At 32.7% G+C, this 19,900-nt stretch overlaps 1 protein-coding gene across 2 annotated transcripts; it reads right to left on the minus strand.

Annotated features, from left to right (window-relative positions):
* Window positions 1–6,843: 6,843 nt before the first annotated feature.
* Window positions 6,844–9,878, minus strand: LOC147403028 (extracellular ribonuclease LE-like). Of its 2 annotated transcripts, none has more exons than XM_086438472.1 (4): window positions 9,718–9,878; window positions 8,496–8,651; window positions 8,201–8,393; window positions 6,844–7,364 (listed from the first exon to the last, which is right to left on the minus strand). In XM_086438472.1, exons 1-4 carry the CDS (start codon window positions 9,820–9,822, stop codon window positions 7,072–7,074), a joined length of 747 nt encoding a protein of 248 aa, XP_086294598.1. In that variant the 5' UTR covers window positions 9,823–9,878; the 3' UTR covers window positions 6,844–7,071. The 2 variants fall into 2 exon arrangements, with proteins under 2 accessions (XP_086294598.1, XP_086294600.1); XM_086438474.1 differs by lacking the exon at window positions 9,718–9,878 and adding an exon at window positions 8,790–9,251.
* Between the last annotated feature and the right edge of the window lie 10,022 nt (window positions 9,879–19,900).

A 19,900-nucleotide genomic window follows, 5' to 3' on the forward strand; every position in this document is an offset into this window, starting at 1 on the left:
AGAGGTAATGAGAAGAATTACAGAATGGATTGTTAACTATGCCAACCACTTGTGCCGTTCCAATTTGCCAAAATGTGATTTTAATCATCATTTTAATTTTGTTGGGGAAGGAAGCAACCAGGGGCGGAGTCAGGATTTTCTTGTAGTGGGGGCAAACTATGGGTAGTTGTATAGTTGAAGAACTTGAATGGTGGGAAAATTATTTGTGTTGGAAAATACGATTGGAGGGAGGTGAGGGTGTGGGGGCAAATGGGGAGAGAGGCGAGGGACTGGGGACAAGTGGGGCATGTAATTAGTTGAAAATATAGGGGTGTCTCAAAGTTCTGTGGGGGCAATTGCCCCCACCAGCTCCTTACTAGCTCTGCCCCTGGAAGCAACCATTTATGTTTAATTTTCATTTTATTAGTTTTTTACCTAACAAATTGCATATTAGCTTACAATTCTCTATTGTAGTAAAATGTCATGCAATACCAGTTACAAAGGTTGGATTCATTACATAGAAAGGGCATGATGACCTCAATTCATGAAGGGATTAGTTCCCATATATAACTTATACATGATTAATTTTCTAAAAGAACTCTCAAGAGAAGCTTATGATATTACCTGCATTATCCACAAGGAACTTCACTGGATCTCTGGATGGGTTGCTCAAGATAAAAGAATGTACAAGCTTTACAAACTCATCATTGCTGAACTCCCAACAATTACAAAGCGGTTGTCTTTGGAGATATATTCTATGAGCATTAATCGAAGGTTGGGTAGAGAGGTATAGTGGACTCAAAAGGTTCCGGATTTAATTTAAGAATACCCATCAAAGCGTCATTCATTTCTTCTTGCAGACAACAGAAAGTTAAAATCACATGGCCATTATAAGGGTATTTTTTTCATATAGTTGGGGCACAGATATAGGGGTTGGACCTATTATTAATTTGATACGTCTAACCTTGGAGACCTATCGAAAAGTTGACCAATTGGCACATTAGATTTATCTTGTTGAAATGCACGTAACGACGGACAAAACCATATAACAACCTTTAGCATGATTTAGACTATGAAGAAGAAAGAAATTATACCTCTTTCAAGTAACCAACTCCCAAGTGCATGAGTCTACCTCAGGACAACAATGACTGCCCCCAAGAAAAAATTGTAGTGAACCATCTGAAGTTATGACACTATGCTGCTTAATTCATTCCTTGTTCAATAGACTCATGTAGAATCCAATTAGGAAGCCTTCACTTTTTGAAGGAGCACTCATAGATTTCAATGTATAGGAATCCCATTCAAGAGGCTCACTTTGAGTAGATAGGCTGCAATTCAAGGTTTACATTTCACTTTGGAGAGAAGACGATAATATGTCCAAATTTCCAAAGGATGGTGAAGACGGAAACTCCCAAAATGACTTTGGAGAATCCAAACTAGGAAGGATTCCTGCACCAAACAGGCTGTTGCAGGTATTGTGTTTGCCAATGTGGCATTGACACTTAAGGCATCCCCAAACAGAACAGAGATTTGCTGTTTCGAGGCGTCATGCCATTAATTTTTTGATCAGCTTAGCACACAAATTTTGAAACAGCAAATCTTTGGCATTTGGTTAGCCAAAACTGACTTTAAGATTACCATCAGGGTCGACAATTGCTTCTCTTAGCACACTGTATGTCTGAAACAGAACATATCCTTCATTCTAAGATTACATGGGAAAAATAAAGTTAAAAGATAGCCTGTAGAATATAAGAATTCTCAATTATATATCTCAAGCTCAAGAAGCAATGCTCAGATCAGATATTAAAGCAAAATAAATTCTCAAGGAAAATCAGTATAAGTTCTTGACATCTCCCAATCTAAAAGAAGATGGGCCATATTATTCTATCACATAAAAACTAAAAAATTTCATAAGCTTAGCAATCTAATTTGAGTTAACCAAACACTTATGGGGAACAGTATTCGTCTTCTAAATGGTCTTATGACCAATAAATTGGATCTACATAGAAACATATACTCCATAGGATGTTTAACATTTCTTAATAAAGAAGAGACGTAAAGAGAACGTGTTGCTCTAACACTGCTTCTTAGCCCAAATTCTCCTCATTTAATGTTCTATTGAAACATAACAAAAGCAATTGGGATCGTAACCTAATTTCTTTTTATTTTGATACAACATATAGCCATAACAAAAATACAGAAAGGAGCAGTGGGGCCTTAGTTTCTTCCAACAATTTCTTACATGATGTTACGTGTTATGACCCCAAAGAGATATGCATGGGCTTAACTTTCCGCTCCGCTTCACTCTCGGCATCAGCCTGCTTTCTCTATATACGTGTTCCACTCAATATGAGCCACATACTACAACAATATATTACCTATAAAAATGGTGAAATACATTGAGACATTACCCATAAAAATGGTGAAAATTTCTTCCATTCGAAGTGCATTTAGTGGTAATTGATGCTGCAAGTAATATTGATCTCTTTTTGGGTCCCCTGACAGTTGAATTTATATTCCTTGAACAGGTAGATGATAAACTTTATATATGCTTGGAGTATATATCTCTGGTGGCTCTATCTATAAGCTTCTTCAAGACAATGGGCAATTTGGTGAACTAGAAATTAGTCGTTATACTCGACAGATCCGTTATGGCCTTGCATATTTGCATGCTAAGAATACTGTGCATAGGTGGGTCAGTGAGTGTAGTCATACTCTTTGTTATCATTTCTAAATAATAAGATTATGTTAGCCATCTAAATTTACCATTTCTAGTCTCTACCTGATGGGCATGCTTGCTTACTGTTATTCCGTATTCCTTTATAGGGATATCAAAGGAGCAAATATACTTGTAGACCCCAATGGGTGAGTTAAATTGGCAGATTTTGGGATTGCAAAGCATGTAAGTGTTCACATATGCATTTTTTTTTTTTTTTTAAAACTTCCGATCAATATGTTCTCTACATGTTTGGGTGTACTGCTGTAACTTGTCCTTCTTTTAGCCAAATACAGAAAGCCTTCATGTGGATGTCAGATTATATGATTTTCAACATAAAATTAAATACCATTATTGTTCATTATCCTCTGGAAATGGAAATTACTTTTTAACTTTTTTACAAATTTCCTTTAGGGGTTCCTCTCTCTCTCTCTTTTGGATTACTCTACAATGGCATATCTATCACAGATCAGATATTATATTTTATCAACGAAAGGTTATGTTTATTAATGAAAGAAAAAAGTAAGGAAGTTGCCAGCTTGCTAAGTTGGTTAAGTCTCTGGGTGTTGATACTAGGACTTGGTTGGTGCCTTCGCCTACTAATTACTAACCATTAACCCAATTGCTTATCTAAAAAGAAGAGTACAGTGATAAAAAGGAGGGAAGCAGAAATAAAAAACACACAAAACGTAAAACTTTTCACAAATTTGTAGGGGTTGTTTTTTGAGGATTTGTTGTTCAAATGGGACAACCTGTTCTTCGTCTTACTTTAGAGTAGTAGTCTTTTATTTTTGTTCCTCCTTTATTACGTTGGTCCACTTGACCTCCTCCCGTGGCATTGTAATAAACTTTATACTTATAAAAAAACAACAATAACACACAAACATTGTGCCTGCTATTACTATAGAAGCACTTGAGAAGATGAAGCCTTGGCCTACAGGAGCCCTAGATTCGATTAAAGATATGAGAGTTGCACATTCCAAATGTCCCAAAATGTCAAAGGGGAAGCATTTTTGTTCCGGAGGACGTCAACCAGGGGTGGAGCCAGGATTTTCTTGTAGTGGGGGAAAAAGTCGAAGAGCTTGAAGTTGAATGATTTTGGGAAAAAAAAAATTCAAAGGTTTCTTATTAGAGGTTTAGGGAAAAGGTATTTATGTCATTTTTGCAATTAGTCTATGAGAAAAGCCCAAGTCAAGGGGCATTGTCACTTACCCAAATAAAAATAAAAATAAAAAGGGAGGGGAAGTGGCATTGTCATCATCAAAAAATTAAGGGTGGAGGGGGGCGAAAATTGGGGCATGACTTTCGTTGAAAATACAGGGGGTATCTCAAATTAAAGTATAAAAATAAGGGCAAAAAAATTGAGTGCTACTGTCCACCTTATCACACATTCTAGGAAAAAATATTCCCATTTCTTTCTAACTTCCGCACAGGGAAGAATCTGGTATTACATAGTAATTCATTAATATATAAGATGATATGTTGTCTCCTAGAATGAGATATTGATGTGCCCGCCCCAACAAATATATGATACCTCCACATTTCATATGAAATTTATCCATAAGTTCTATATCACCTTTTACGAATGATCATTCCTAATAACTTGGTTTGTGTTGAATTTCAACTTCTGCTTCATATTTGCAGATTACTGGGCAATCTTGTCCATTATTGTTCAAGGGAACTCCATACTGGATGGCACCTGAGGTCAGAATGTTTCTTGCATTCTGGTTCTGAATACTCTTTTTTTTTTTTTTGGTTTCATTTCTAACTTTTGCATTGTTCATTCAGGTTATAGAAAATTCCAATGATTGCAATCTTGCTGTTGATATATCTGGAGTCTGGGGTGCACTGTTTTGGAGATGGCCACAACAAAACAAAACAAAACCACCTTGGAGCCAGTATGAAAGGGTCAGTGATTTGATATTAAAAGACTCAGATTTTGAAATTTAGCTCAAGTTTAGTTGTTTACTTTCTTAAATATAACATTTACATTTGATGTTTGGCGTGCTCTGATCAAAAGGTTGCTGCAATGTTTAAGATTAGGAATAGTAAGGAGTTCCAGAAATTCCTGATCATCTCTGGGATGATGGAAAGGATTTTGTAAGGCATTTTTTGCAACGGAATCCACTTCATCGTCCTACTGCTGCTCAGCTTTTGGAGCACCCTTTTGTAAATAATAATAATGCAGCTTAATTGGAAAGACACATGATGGGTTCCGAGCCTTCAGAACCGCCTCCAAGAGTTACAAATTGTTCGAGATCTATGGTATAATCGCAATGAAACCATCCATCAATGGTGGTTGGCCAGTTTATGAAATGTTATTCATTAGTTTATGACAATGTGTTGCTGTGATTATTCTACACATCATCCTGACCAGAGGGATTGGGTAGAGATGCATGGACTGAAAAGGTTTTGGACTTCTAGAATACCCCCATCAGATAATAGAAAGTTAAAATCATATGGACATTATAAGGGTATTTGTATAGATGGGACACATCCGAAAGTGGAGGAAAATATACACTCAACACCTCCTAAAGGATGGTGAAGATGGAATCCGCTGAAAAAACTTTGGGGAATCCAAACTAGGAAGGGGATTCCTACATAAACAGGCTATTCCTTCCAAGTTTAATTCCAGATGGAATCTCATATCATGAAGTAATTGGGCCCAATCTCAAAAGAAAAAAAAAGTCCCAATTATTTCCAACTGTCTACTTTTGAAATAGGATAAGGTGGTGGCCGAAGACATTCTTGTCCCAAAGATTTCTATTAAAAAGAAAATCAGTTATTTTGTTGAAGAATTGATAATTTTTTTTTAAATCTAACTTTTAAATTTCGAATGAATAGTAGGTACGGACTAGGGACATTGAGGGAGATACTTAGAATGCTTGGAATCATAAAGTCCATTTTTTTTTTCTTTCTCAAAAAATAAGTATAGAATGTGATAGTGAAATGGAATCAATTGTGTGGATCAGTACGTGCATGTTGAGTATTAACCACCACTATTTTTTTTCTCTCTATTTCAACACATAATTTGGTGATACATTACTAGAGACGTGTAGCTTTCAATAAACGAAACAGATGATCTACACCATTGATTGTGTCATGCAACTTGAACTTTTCTTCTCACTATCTCATACTGTTGGAAAAGATCTACAAATAAATCTACATGGTGAGATAGTTCACAATATTCTTTTTAGGGAGAAGTTGAAAACGATGATATTTCTGTCATTTTTGTGGATGACCAAAGTCAAGGGGAAAAAGTCATTAATTTTATATTGAGAGGAGTATCTCTCTCTCTCTCTCTTTTTTTTTTTTATTTAAATAATGGGGTGTCCGGACTTATATCTGACTAGGGGGACCGAATGAGCCAAGGCCATAACCAAGGCATATGGGACCTTCCCCGAGTCACGTGCAACACCCACACATCACACACATCAGGTAAGTGAGGGAACGCCCTCACGAGTAGCCCTGACAAAATATTATTCATATTGGGTATCAAACACACAACTAATGGACTCTCGCCGTTTATTGGATTCGAAATTGCCATTGAGCCACGCGCTCGGGGTAGATTGAGAGGAGTGTCTCTACTTTTCACCTAAACTATGGAGGGTCCTCTATATTGCCTTTACATTTTTGAGATACTTAACAAGTTTTTAAAGCATAAATGCCAGCAAAGAAAATTAATGCCCTGTTTAGCACATTCCTGAATCAACGAAAAATTTTCAAAATTTTGCAAAATATAAATTTGCATAAAAAAGAAAGAAGGGAAAATGAGTACAACAGAGGTGCTACCAAGCACCCACAAATTGGCAAATACTCGCAAATAATTTGTTTACAACGATTTACATATTTTGCAGGCTAGGCTGTAGGCCTAGCTTTTTCGATAGAATCACTTATATAATACTCGTGAGTGCAACAATGATCACTTTTCCATAATGTTCATGAAATACTATTTTAGGGTCCAAAAGTGCTTCCAAAATTTACAAAGCATTCTACAAAATCAAGAAGTAAAAAATATTGGGATTTTTTACCTCTATTAATTGTAGTTCATGGATTTTGTGAAAATGCAAAGAGTAAATGCTAACAAAACATGATTTTGACTATGAAAAGTGCTTTTGATAGTCAAGACTAAAACCACATCCCATACATTGCAAAAAAACACAATCTAATTAAGTACCTTATCCTTGAAGAGGTTCTCATATTATATTGCAATAAACGTTCTAAACTCCTATCCCCAACAAGAGAAATACATTATTCCAAAAGACACTGAAATGAAACAAGGAGTTATTGATCTAATAGCACTCTACAAGCCATTCCTAACACACATGAAATAGCTTGGAATCCTGCGTAACGGCTTCATCGATCACAGAAATATATCACTTTTCAACTCGCATTTGAATTGGGTTTGTTGTAAGAAGAGAATTCCCAATTTTGAGCATGTCGTAACTGAAGGAATTGAATACAACCCTAGGATCGCAAGTAAATTTTGGAAGATAGGGGCATGGAATAATTGTTTTTGCATCCTTGTCAACACAAACATAAATTTCGGAAAGTTGATTATTGCCGTTCTTGTCGAAAGTACAACGCAACGCAGCCTTTACTCCAATTCTTTGTAAGATCGCATCCTCGAATTCAGACAAAGAATAATATGCGCCATCCGGTACAATATCTGCATAACCATAGTCGCGTTGACGAAATTAAGGTTTTAAGATACAAGTAAATCTAACCATTCCCTTAGGCAGATTAATTTATAAATTATTTTAGCAAAGTAAAATATTAATTGTGATCAAGTTTTGTTACCAAACCAATTACTCCCAAAGGCCGATCTGTTGGAGAGGGGGAGAACTATGAATATAAGAGGATCACAATGCTTAATTAGGTAGGACACACGGAAGAGTGGAGGAAAATATACACTCAACACTCCCCCTCACCCATAAGGGTGGCAAAAATTGAATTTGTGACTTATATACGAACCTAACCCTCTGATATGATGTTAACCAACACAATGTGAAAAAAGCCGGACAAAGGGGTTGAATTGGCGTTGAATTTTTCATTGTCAAATTTTTTTTCTTCAATGGACCAAAACTGTCAAATTAATGAAGGACGGGAGAAATTCGACAACTCTAAGACGTCAAATCTGGGAATATCTAGAATTTTGATGGTCCTAGACCGTCAATATTCAATTTCTAAAATTCGTGGGCCTTGGCCCATCAATTTTTTTGGTCAAAATTTTCAATTTTTACGTAGTGCAACCAACTACTCCAAAAGACCGATATGCTGGAAAAGGAGAAAACTATGAATATAAGAGGGCTATGGGGCTTAATTGGGGTATGACACACCCAAGAGTGAAGGAAAATATACCTTCAACAAGTTTTCTAATTGGTCTCTAAATGGGGAGGTCCTCCATAACACTGAGTTAGAAAAAAAAATGTTTATGAAAAGTTAAAAATAATCTTTAACCTCGATTGAATTATCAAAATGTTATAATTTAAAACCTATACTTACCTTTATCCTTGAAGATCGAAAGCATATTGATATTTGCATGAAGTTCCAAAGATTTCTTGAAGTAATCGTGCTCGGTTAGATCAGAGCATATACCATATGTTTTCCATGAATTCCTCCATAAGGCTTGATTTTTGCTTCTCGGGCACTTAATGTTTGGCCAGTATTTAGACAAGTCGTCATTTAAGTCCAAAATCTGTGCGTGTAAGCCAAAAAAAAAAGATGACAAGTTCCCTTTAGTTGAAGAAGATGTGTGAAGGTATTTTTATAGAGGATTCAAGGTGTAAAATAAACCAACCTCATTAGGATTATATGTGGAGTTTGTGCATTTGGCAAGTGAAATTCCTTCTTCGGTGTAAGGAAGAAGGCCTTTCACAAAGAAGTCTATTTCAGGTTTACCATTCTTTGGGAGGCAGCATCCTCCCCTTGTTTGTGTGCAATATGCACCAGGCCACTGCAGATTTTAACAATGTCACTCTTGTTAATGTTATAGCTCAACAAACAAAGAATAGGAATTTTTAATACTTTTTTTTTTCTTAATATCAATTTATAAAAGAGTAAATATATGGATACAATGTAATGTCTTTCTTACTCTGAGCCACCAACACATTGATGGTTACAACATTGACAATGATGATGTTTTTTTTTCCCCTCTCTTTCCATGGCGTGGGTGTTCAGACCTGAAAGCCTTAGTACTAGTAGGGGCAAGGCGAGGCAATTGGCCTCTTAGAGCACCATTTCTCTCCAAAATCCCCTGAGTATATGTAATACCCAATAAATCACACATATCAAATAAGTCGGGATAAATCTCTGTGAGTGACCAACGAAAGGGTTTGAACTCAAGACTTCTCCCTTTTTGAAGGGAGGTCTTGGTCACAAACAAAGAGTGTTGGGCAGACTAGCCAGGGCTCCTCATTGGCCACTCACAAGGATTTATACCAATTTGCTCGGGCAAAAAATGGTACTTTAAGAGGCTAGTTACCTCATAAGATTTGATAATCTGGCATTCTTTATACTCTCTCTTCACAGAATCGTAGATTCTTTTCTTAGGTGTCAGCATAGAGAGCGTATAAAAAAAAGGTCAAATTATTATAATTAAAAAAAAAAAAAAAAAAAAAGATAAAAGTAACATCAGGTTGGGATGTCATGGATTTCAACCAATTTAGCAAAACCCAAGATCTTGAACTCAGGTCGCGATGTCAAGTATCATCAGTCTCATATAACCAACCTAAACTAGCACCTAACAATGATTAAGATCTTGGGGTGGTCTGACGGGCCTAGATAAAAGAAAAGAGCTTGCATTAACACATCATTTTTTTTACTTATAACGTACACTAAACTATGTGTAAACGAACCATTGAATTTCATAAGGATTAGTACTGTGTTGTGAGTTAATTTGGTGTACCAATAGAATCTATCTAAGAGAATTGTCCCAAAAGAAAAGAAAAGAAAATATTATTTCTTCACTTGTGCTGTGCTGCATGGGGAGAGAAAGAGAGAGAGAGAGAGAGAGAGACAACCATGAGCACTAGATAAAAGAAACCGACTTCTGTAGTGGCCATGGCGTGAGATAACATAAAGACTAAAACTGCAATAAAAGCAACTACTGGTTTGTTTTTAGCCATGGTTTTCTCTCTGTTGTGGACGAGAGATATAATTCTGAGACATGCATTTATATAGAGCCAAAGTGAGTGATAACCATTATGCAATCATTCATTCAGACCATTAATTAAAAGAGAGAAAAAGATAAGATATCGGATAGGATTAGGTATGGGGACGTGGCAGTGTCAGGGTCTCATAATGCAGAGCACGTGATATAGTCAGCCTCTCAATTATACAGATCACACCTAGGATACTAATAGAAAGCATTTAAAATGTGTTTTTTCATTTACATTCAAAATTATATAACTATACATTTTTTTCTACTCTAGTGAGGTGAGGTGAGGTGAGGTGAGGTGAGCTTTAATATCAAGCCCGACCACCTATGACTTTGACTTATGACTTCGATAGTGTCGACTCATAAAATTAGATAATTCATATTTCATACCAATAATGTTATGTAGAAAAGAAAAATATAAAAGTGTAGTGTTTTTTATTGCACATAGACAATAAGGGAGAATTCTACTTTTAATATAAAAAAACTTAATATTACGTTTTAATAACTTTTACATATAACACACCAATCCATAAACTTACTAAATTTCAGATGGATTGATGTATTGTAAGTAAAAGGTGGTGTGGCAATAGAATTTCTCTTTTGCTTTTTCTAAAAATTTATATTTCATTTTCTCACATATGCTTGTGAAAAAAATGAAAGATTAATACGACACACCTACCACCCAATCCCTATCACCATGTGGTGATGTGTACAATAGATGCTTTTCCTTGGAATAAGAGATTCGTGTACTCGAGGAAAATTGATGGTTCTCCCCACAAACACTGATGTAGAAAATATTGTATGGGGGTCAGTGTAGCACGGCTCAAAACTAAATCCAAAATGAACCCCCCCCCCCCTCTCTTTCTCATTTTTCTTGTATTTTCCCACATACAATCCGTGTCTCTCAATTTTCATCTTTTGTTTATTCTTGAATTTTTGCACATACAATCCAACGGCGGAATCTTCTTTGATTTCATGGTACCCATTTTCCAACTTCAAATTTCCAAGGATTTCGATTTTCCAAGGATTTTGATTTTTCAAGAAATAAAAGAATATTCTAATTGAATGTGATTATATTGAATTATTAATCCAAAGAAAAAAAAATAATTATATCCCAGTATTATTCAGAGTTTTATGTGCTGTACCATAACACATATCATTTTAATGCATCCTATCTAGTAGTATGCGGTAATTTCTACATCGGGATTCAAGCATTTTTGGAGCATCTTTTGGTAGGGACAGAGTCGGGATTTGTCAAATAAAGGGTAATTAAGACCTTTTCAATATTTAAAAATTCTTCTGGAGGCACTAGCAACGGATTTTATAAATCTTTTTATTTTTTAAAATTTCTTATTAGGCAATTGCCCTGTGCCCCAACTATAAATCCACTCATATTTTATCCAGTATTAATGGACTGGCCTTGACCTGCTTGATAACGGGCCGTGTAAGCCCAAGATCTTGACAAGGGCATGCCTGATATTGATCTAAACGAGGTCCAATAGTAGATATAACGAGTTCAAACTTTATCATTGAATCTTGCCTACGTAGTTCAAATATAAACCAAACCAGCTCCTTGGGCTTATTCATATTTCCCAAACTTGTCTCTATATAAAATGGGCCTAAAATCTATGCTGCCAGCTCACCATGTAAATACATTTTCCTTTTTCTAAGACTGATTTTTCAAAATATAAGTAGCCTAAGATGCGAGAATCTCATGGGGTTTAAGGGAGTTAGTAGTTCAATGGAGTCACTGTTAATGACTTAGGAGTTATAAATTAAGGTATTTTAGAAACACTATCCTGTAAAAATGGTGACGTTAGGTTTACCCCCTCTGCAAAATGCAAGATTAGGCTTATCCCCTTGACGGGAAGTAGAATTTGTTTTTCCTTAATTATTTAATAGTGAAATTTTGATTTTTTTTTTTCAAATTTTGACTTAGTAATTACTAATTTAAGTATGTAAAGAGCATTTTGAAAATAATCATTATTTCACCGTTAAATCATCAGGAAAACGCAACCTTCACCTACAGTCAAGGGATAGTCCTAATCTTGCAATTTACAAGGGGGTAACTTAATATCACCAATTTTAAAGGGCATGTTTCTAAAATACCTAATATTTTATCTTCAATCAGATCACTGTTCATATTTGTTTCTTTTGTCATATCAATCCCAAAATATTTTTTATCTTTATTGACCTTTTGATTAAATGATTTTTTTTTTTTTTTGAGTTTTGATGTAGGATAGATGGAAGAATGGCATGGAAAAAGGAGATATACAACTCCATCGAAGGCGTGATTTCATGGTGAAAAATCTTTACAAAAATAAATAAATAAATAAAACCTTTGAAGGGTGTTAATTCAAGAAATAGCATTATAACAACCAAGTCCTATCTACATTTTAACATATATTTACAACAAAATAAAAACCTTAAACCTAATTAAATATTTAAAAAAGATCTAATTATTAACATTACTTTTTTACTAATGACAAATACTTTTATTTTTCATATATAGTATTCCAAACTTTCAGCTCAGCATTAAACTTTAATGAATAAATTAATGATCAAAATTCCCCCCAATTAAACAAAAAAAGAAAAAAAAAAATTGTTGTACAATCTGAATTAGTTTTTGGATACATCGGACATCTTCTTTATTGCATCTCAGAAGTTAATGACATCTAAACTTAGTAGTAGTTTATAATCTGGCCCTCTTTTCTCACCATCTATTCATTGAAATTACAGACGATAAGACCTATATCCTCAGTTATATAATTTAGAAGACCCAACTCTTTGTCTATATCAACTTCTTGTTATAGATTACATAAGGAGATTAGAAATGAACATTCGAGACAAAAGTCAAGGTTGACACTTTGTCTAAGGATGTTTTTGCTTCAACCCCAACATGACATACATATCTCAAAGATACTTATCTCGAAGATAATTCTAACTGCTGGATTTCGTGTTTCTAAGGTTAGGATCATGTGTTTATATTTTATTTTATTACCTTTACTTTAAAACTCTATTATGTCATCTTAAGAGTGTTTGGTTTTTATTATGGATGACTAGATCTCTTTTATCTTTACTAGAAGGTTGCATGTGCAAACGCACATTTATCAAAAGGGTTTATTTGTAATTGAAACATTGCTTAAAAGAGTTTTTAGTATTACATGGTAAAAAAGAATTTTTTTTTTTTTTTTGTTGGTAATCTTTAAAAGTAACAATGTGAATCTTAGGGTTATGCAATGCAATTTTCTTGATTTTTGACAAAAAAGACATTGATCATATTAAGTTTAAATGTCAAGGTAGGGGTCTTTTTGAAATTCAAATATTCATGTCCAACCACTTCTGCTCCGCCATATAGTAAAGATTAAAAAGGAATGCATTATTCACAAATCCTTATCTATATATCCATAATTCAAATTAATTAATGATTTCGAATCAATAAACAGTGAAAGTTCGTAAATTGTGAGTTTGATACCCAATATAAGCATTAATTCCTCAGGGGCCACCTACGAGGGCGCACTTTCATTTACTTGCCCGAGACTAATCCTTAGACAAAATCATAATCCATGGACTGGGCAAAGCCCAGATACGAGCTTAGTTCGCTATCTACAGGATACCCAATTATCAAAACAAAAACAAAAATTAATGATAATTTTTAATGGTTTTTTGTCAGATGAACCACTTGAGATCTTTGATCTTTAGCTGATCTAATGAAATATTTTGATCAGTTTTGATGTAGGTTAATTAGGATAATGACGGAACAGATAGAGAGATAAAACTTTGATCTATGTGTAAGTCAGGATTTCTTAGAGATAAAAACTAGGAAAACCCCCTTCAAGGATTCAATCTGCTGAGCAAACCAAAAAGTTCATAAAGGAATTAAAAGAAAACCTAAGCGGAAATAATATTAAAAAATCAGGTCATTTTTTATATATTCGTGGGATCTATTATAGAAAATAAACCCCAAATTTAACTTAATACTTAATAATAATAAAAATCTTAATTATTCATCTAAAATAATATAATGATTTCTTAAGAATGTCAAAAATACTTTTAATTTTCATCAAATCTGTTGTACTGACATTTTCAATTCATTTTTTTTTTTATGAGTTAAAGAGGGAGGTTTGCAACACGAGGACTTCTCTAAGGGACCATCCATTCTAGTCGGAAATGGGTCGAGTTGTGTTGAAGTAAGGGTGTTTTGAAAATTTACCCAACCCAACCCATTTAATAATCATGTAAAAAACTTAAACTCAAATCCGACATATCTATTAAATAGTTAATCTGACCCGACCCGTATAACTCATTCAATAAAATTTTAATATAAAATGAAAAAAATAAGTTTCATTTCCATCACAAAAAAATAAAATAATATTACTAAAAATGAAGTCACGCAACCATAAATCAATATCCACCAACATGAATTAAGTATCACAAAACATAAATTAAATTTCACCACAAAAATTGTATCACAACCAATTAAAGAGATGGGAAAAAGAAGAAAAAATGAATGTGTCCATAGCCTAGTTCAAAAACTAGATATCTTTACCTATGACCAAATTTTTTTTTTAATAAAAGCAACTTTTATAATCTATCTCCATCCTTGTCACTATCAATCCTCTAATTACAACCTTCTAGATTTCGTTGAAAAAATAATATTAAAAAAAAAAAAAAAATTTGAGTTTGATCCCAGATGTTGAAAATGAATGGTTACCAAACTCCTAAATTTAAAATCAAAATTCAATAGTAAAAAATAACTATTTTTCAAAATAAAATTTTCAAAATTCTTAAAATTTTGTCTTCTATATACCTATGTAATTGGATCATGTTTTTGGATGTCACAAGGTAATGAATTAAGAAAACTTTCTTTACCAAGTTAAAGAAATGATTTTCTTTCTCAAACTAAAAGCTTAACCCTTAATTATTTGAAAAATATCTTATAAAATTAAAAGAAAATGTGTTACAAATATATTTTTTGAAAAAAAAGAAATTAAAAACTCTTAAAATATAGTTGATATTTTAAATACCTCCTATATTTTATATTTTAAAACAAGACGTTAAGATACAATAGTTAAACGTATCAAAATGGGTTAAGCGGGTAGATGTCCCTAACCTAGACATGACTTATTTAGTAATTGTGTTAGACGGGTTAACACTATTATGACCCAACCATAATTAGGTTTGACCCAAACCTATAAATTTCGTGTAATTTTCATTTCATGTCGTGTCTGTGTGTCATGTTAATATTGCCACCCCTTATTCTAGTACTATTGTCTTTAATTCAATTCAATCTTAATATTCAAAGCATCAAATTTTTCCATAAAAATTGTGAAAATAGTTGTCGTACAATCCAAACGATGCTTTCAATACATCACATCTTCCCAATCGAAAATCAAAACGAACAAATTACATATCTTCGAAGTTAACGACATCTAAATTTAGTATAATTGAAGAATCTAAGCATATTTTTTTAAAATTTGGAATTTAGACCTCTTTTCTTACCATCTATTCATTATTTTTATAAATCTATGTTACTTGATTCGTGGGTCTACTCACTTTGAATTCGGATTTGTGGCTTGCGACTTAAGAATGAACCCGGTTCGTAAGTGTAAATAGAGATGAGGGTATTTGAAGGTTGAATTAATGAATAGGGTAAAAGGAGATGGTGGATTTTGGGAAGAAAGTATCTAGTTTTTCTCATTTATATGTTGAAAATCAGGATGTTTGGTCATTTTTCATTGGTTTTTTAATAAAAACAAACATAAAAGCGGTCTGTTTTCAATTTAAAATTTTGGAGAATATCTCAAATATAATCAACCTGTGGAAGGGGATGTAAAATAACTAAAGTAAAATGAAATTTGTGTGGTTTGCTGCAATTCACGAACTCGGAGTGAACCGTACCATGAGTTGATTCTGTTCGAACCGATTTGGTACTTCGCTAATGAATTGGGTAACCCTTGTATAGACGACTATTAACCTAACTCTTTGGTCTGAATCTACTTTTTCTTATAGATGATGTAAAGAGTCTAGAACAACGGTAGAACCCACTTGAGGGAGACAAATGTCTCATCCAGTTATGGTAAATCATTTTATTGCTTTTCTCCTACCCGTTCAATTTTATTCTTTTTACTCTCCTCTCCAATCATTTCCTTTATTCTTTATTTAATAATTTCCTTCTAATTTTATTATCTTTCCTCTCTTACACCATCATTTTTAAAGATCTTTTTTAATAATATCCTTCTAATAAAGAATCATTATTGATTAAAAAATAATATTTTATTATTTCTTGAAAAAATACAAACATTGACTAATGTGACTAGGGTTGACTCTGAGTAGGTGAAAACATATGTTGAACTAAAATCATGATATTTTTATTTATGAACTGTAACCTGCTTAGCAACTTTGGTATCTTAAAATTTTATCTAGCAATTTTGGTTTTATTTAAAAATCAAAGTGACTAAATCAGTCAAATATGGTACTATATTAAAGAAGAAGGTTAGGGCTACCAGCTCTACCACCTACGTAGTGAGGGTTGGTGGCCTTAATTCCACCACCAACTTTTTGTAAAAGAAGTGGAGTTGTCATGTAACATCATCCTCTTTGGAGTTAATAGGGGTAAAAATGAAAAAATAATAAAATTAGAGGAGTATTATAAATATAAAAAAAGAGGTTAAAATACTAAAAGAAAAATAATAATAAAGTTGAAGAGTTATTATTAAAAGAGTGGGTAAAAGGGCATGTCTTTTTATTTAAAGGGTAAAAGAGGAAAGAGAGTAAATTTAAAGGGTTATTATTGGAAAAAGAGGTAAAAGATTAACGATGGTAAAATTAGAGGGATATTATTGAAAATAAAGGGGGGGGGGGGAGGAAAGACAATAAAATTGAAGGGGATGAGGAGAAAAAATAATAAAATAGAATATTGTGGATCCCATTTCGTAATTGTTGGAGTGGGATGTTTATCTACCAAAAACTATAATAACTAGGACCTATGATTGTGTTTTATTATAGAGTTGTAATCCAGAACGATGTCTGGTTCCTATAGCAACAAACGGTGCCTATGTGACACATTTTGGTTACATTTAAAACACAGTTGCATGCACGACTTGTTTAAGAGCTCAATATGTATTAAAAACCAACCAAATCCTGCCTAGTAGACACCATTCCTATTTTATAGGAACGAGACACTGTCCTGGATCCTAACTCTAAATAGATTTTGAAAAAAAATTATCTCACTTCAAAATACTTGAATATAAGGTTTTGGACTTTTCAAACCTCTCCATCAAACGGACAGTTGAGATGTGAAGAAAATCATTGATTTCCTAGAGATTTGTACTCACTTCTAAAGAATGTGGACTAGTTTTTTGGATTTGGTTCGAGTTCGAGTTTTATTGTAAAGGTAAAACCCAAAATTGAATTGAACAAAAAAAAAAAAAATTGAGTTCTGTTTCAATTCTAGGTTTGAGTAAATCAAATCTTTTTTTAATTTCAAAAATTTTAAAATAAAATATTATATACATAATTTACAATAACTTATATAAATTACTTTAGATTTTTTTTTTTAATAGTTATTTTTGTTTCCACTTGGATAAAATATAAAGATAGAAAAAAACAATTGGTGATTATTATTGGATAAATTATTCTATTACTTATTGTATATATGAAGTATAAAAAGATAAAGCTATTTGATAACTATTTATTACAATAAAACAATTACTTTGTTTTTAATGGTACAAATCATATATGTAGAAAGAAAAATGGTTATTGTGTTGTATGAAGTATAAAACATAAAGATAAAGATAGGATTACAAGGATGCTACAATTTATGTGGTTACAATAAATTCAAAAAATTAATCTAAAGGATAGGACTCCCTATGATTTATTTCCAAATCTAGGGATTGGCTGATTTTTTTAATTCTTGAGATCTTTTTTGAATCTATTTCCTATGGTTAGGATAAACTGTGTAAATCAAGAAAACATCAAGTAATTATAGGTTAAAATCTTGATCGCTGATTTTGTGTACAAACAATTGAAATTGCATATTTTTACAGATTTAAAAATTGGGCGATTTGTAAGATTATCGAAATGAAACGTTAGGTGCAATTACATATACATCACTTGAACCAACTATCAGAGGCTAACTGAGATGGTAAGGACGATTAGATATGCTCCCCAAGTCACATCTTCAATTCTTTCTCTATATGCCTCCTAACATAAAAAGTGACTATACGTAGTTGTTGAACACGTGTTAGAATAATTGGTACGTGCGGCTCCACCAAAGAAAAAAGTCACTTGAATCACAGTGTTGTAGAAGTCGCACTAGTACCGTTAGATTAGTATCTTACTAATCAAATGTCCCTACCACTTTCAACTACCTTTTAGAGAGATGAGCTAAGTATGATGCGTGGACTTCGCATCTAAAGGCGAGCTAAGTCTGAGTCCGCATTGTAAGGTAAGAGGAAAGTTTATTTGCTGTTTTATTGTGATAGAATCTTGATGTTATCTGACAAAAATTTTGTTGTTTTCAAACTGATGCCATAGATAACTTTGACCGCTGTCATCTACAGATTATAGCTAAATGACTTAAATGCCCTTTTCAAACAACCTCTTGATGAAAATATTTGATCTGTTTCCTCAAAACCTTTTCACTTAAAACATAATGGTAAAATATTTTTAATCAAATCTTCAACGTCTAGATTCTAGATTATCTCCTTCAAATCTCAAAAAAAACAAGGTAAGTTGCTTCTTCCTTTTTTAAACTAGAAGTTGATGGAATTTAAAATAGAAAAACCCAAGGGTTTTTGACATATGAGGTTGAAGATGATTACATAAGTATTTGAATAAGTTATGAAAATTGTATCTAAGAAGTTGTAAAGTGTAGATGAATGTATTTAGGTCATTTTTGAATATATATATATTTTTAAAGGCTGAGGTGAAAGGATTATCTCATCATTTTAAATGCAATGGAGGGTATTTCAAAATTACCAAATCAAACGTCCAAATGACAAGAAATCATTAATTCAAGTCCCATATGACTAGGGGTGACAATGGGTACCCATTTAATCAAAATCAAACCATAATCGAGATCAAAAACCCTAATTTCGATTCTCTTTTTATTGGAATCGATTAGAGGTAGGTCTAAAATGGAACCAAACCGATAGTAACTACAACCGTTAGTTTCTATCCAATGGGTATCCGGAACTGATTTATTTTGTCATTTTTTTTAATGTTATAAATCATTTAAGATATTATTTTATTTCAAAATTAATGCATATTATATAAAATTCTTTAATTTTTCATATAGATTATCGATTGAAGTTTAAAACAAGCTATCTCTTTTAAAAAATTTTACTTCTAATTAAGATGAATTTTTTTTATTAATTTGTATCGTTAGTTTAACAAATTATAACTAAATTAATAATTTTATAAATAATTTGTTAATTTTTTTAAATGATAAAAGTTTTATAATGATTTGAAATAGGGGTGCAACTTAATCCGATTCAAATCGAAAACCAAACCAAATTGATAGTTTTAGGGTGGTTTGAAATACGTTGCGATTTAGTTCCGGGTTAAGAAAATGGAGAACCGATCAATTTGGTTCGATTCTCAGATCAAACTTTTAAAGAATTGAACCAAACCGAGAACCAAACCCTTGAAATAATAAATAAATAAATATATATGTATATTAATGTATTATGAATTATTTTAGGAGTAAGAACACAAATTAAAGACTTTATTATGGATAAATTAATGATTTTTTTATGCATAGATTAAGATTTGCTGTATAAAATCTTATGTTTATTATTTGTTTGTTTTTTTGATTAAATATATGTTATTTCTAATTTATAATTTATAGAATATTGACAATCTATAGAATCGAACCGAATTAAGCTGACCTTAATTTAATTTGATTCCAATTCTAATTTAGTGGAATCGACCTATGATGGTTCGATTTCAATTTGACCTCAAACTGAACCAAACCAAACCAAACCAAGTTGCACCCATAATTTGAAATACTATTTTTTTCATTCTAATTCTTGAGAATCGAT

The sequence above is a fragment of the Akebia trifoliata genome, chromosome 4 (assembly GCF_017979445.1).
Source record: "Akebia trifoliata isolate Shusen 1 chromosome 4, ASM1797944v1, whole genome shotgun sequence".
Taxonomy (NCBI): Eukaryota; Viridiplantae; Streptophyta; class Magnoliopsida; order Ranunculales; family Lardizabalaceae; genus Akebia; species Akebia trifoliata.

What these genes read in the sequence shown, in the direction of transcription:
- LOC147403028 (XM_086438472.1), bottom strand. Translation starts at nt 9,822, where the DNA reads ATGGCTAAAAACAAACCAGTAGTTGCTTTTATTGCAGTTTTAGTCTTT. An exon ending in TCTTTTATCTAGTGCTCATG is followed by an intron (nt 8,652 to 9,717) that starts GTTGTCTCTCTC and finishes TAAAATCTGCAG; the next exon opens with TGGCCTGGTGCATATTGCAC. An exon ending in TTCGATCTTCAAGGATAAAG is followed by an intron (nt 7,365 to 8,200) that starts GTAAGTATAGGT and finishes ATGGTTATGCAG; the next exon opens with ATATTGTACCGGATGGCGCA.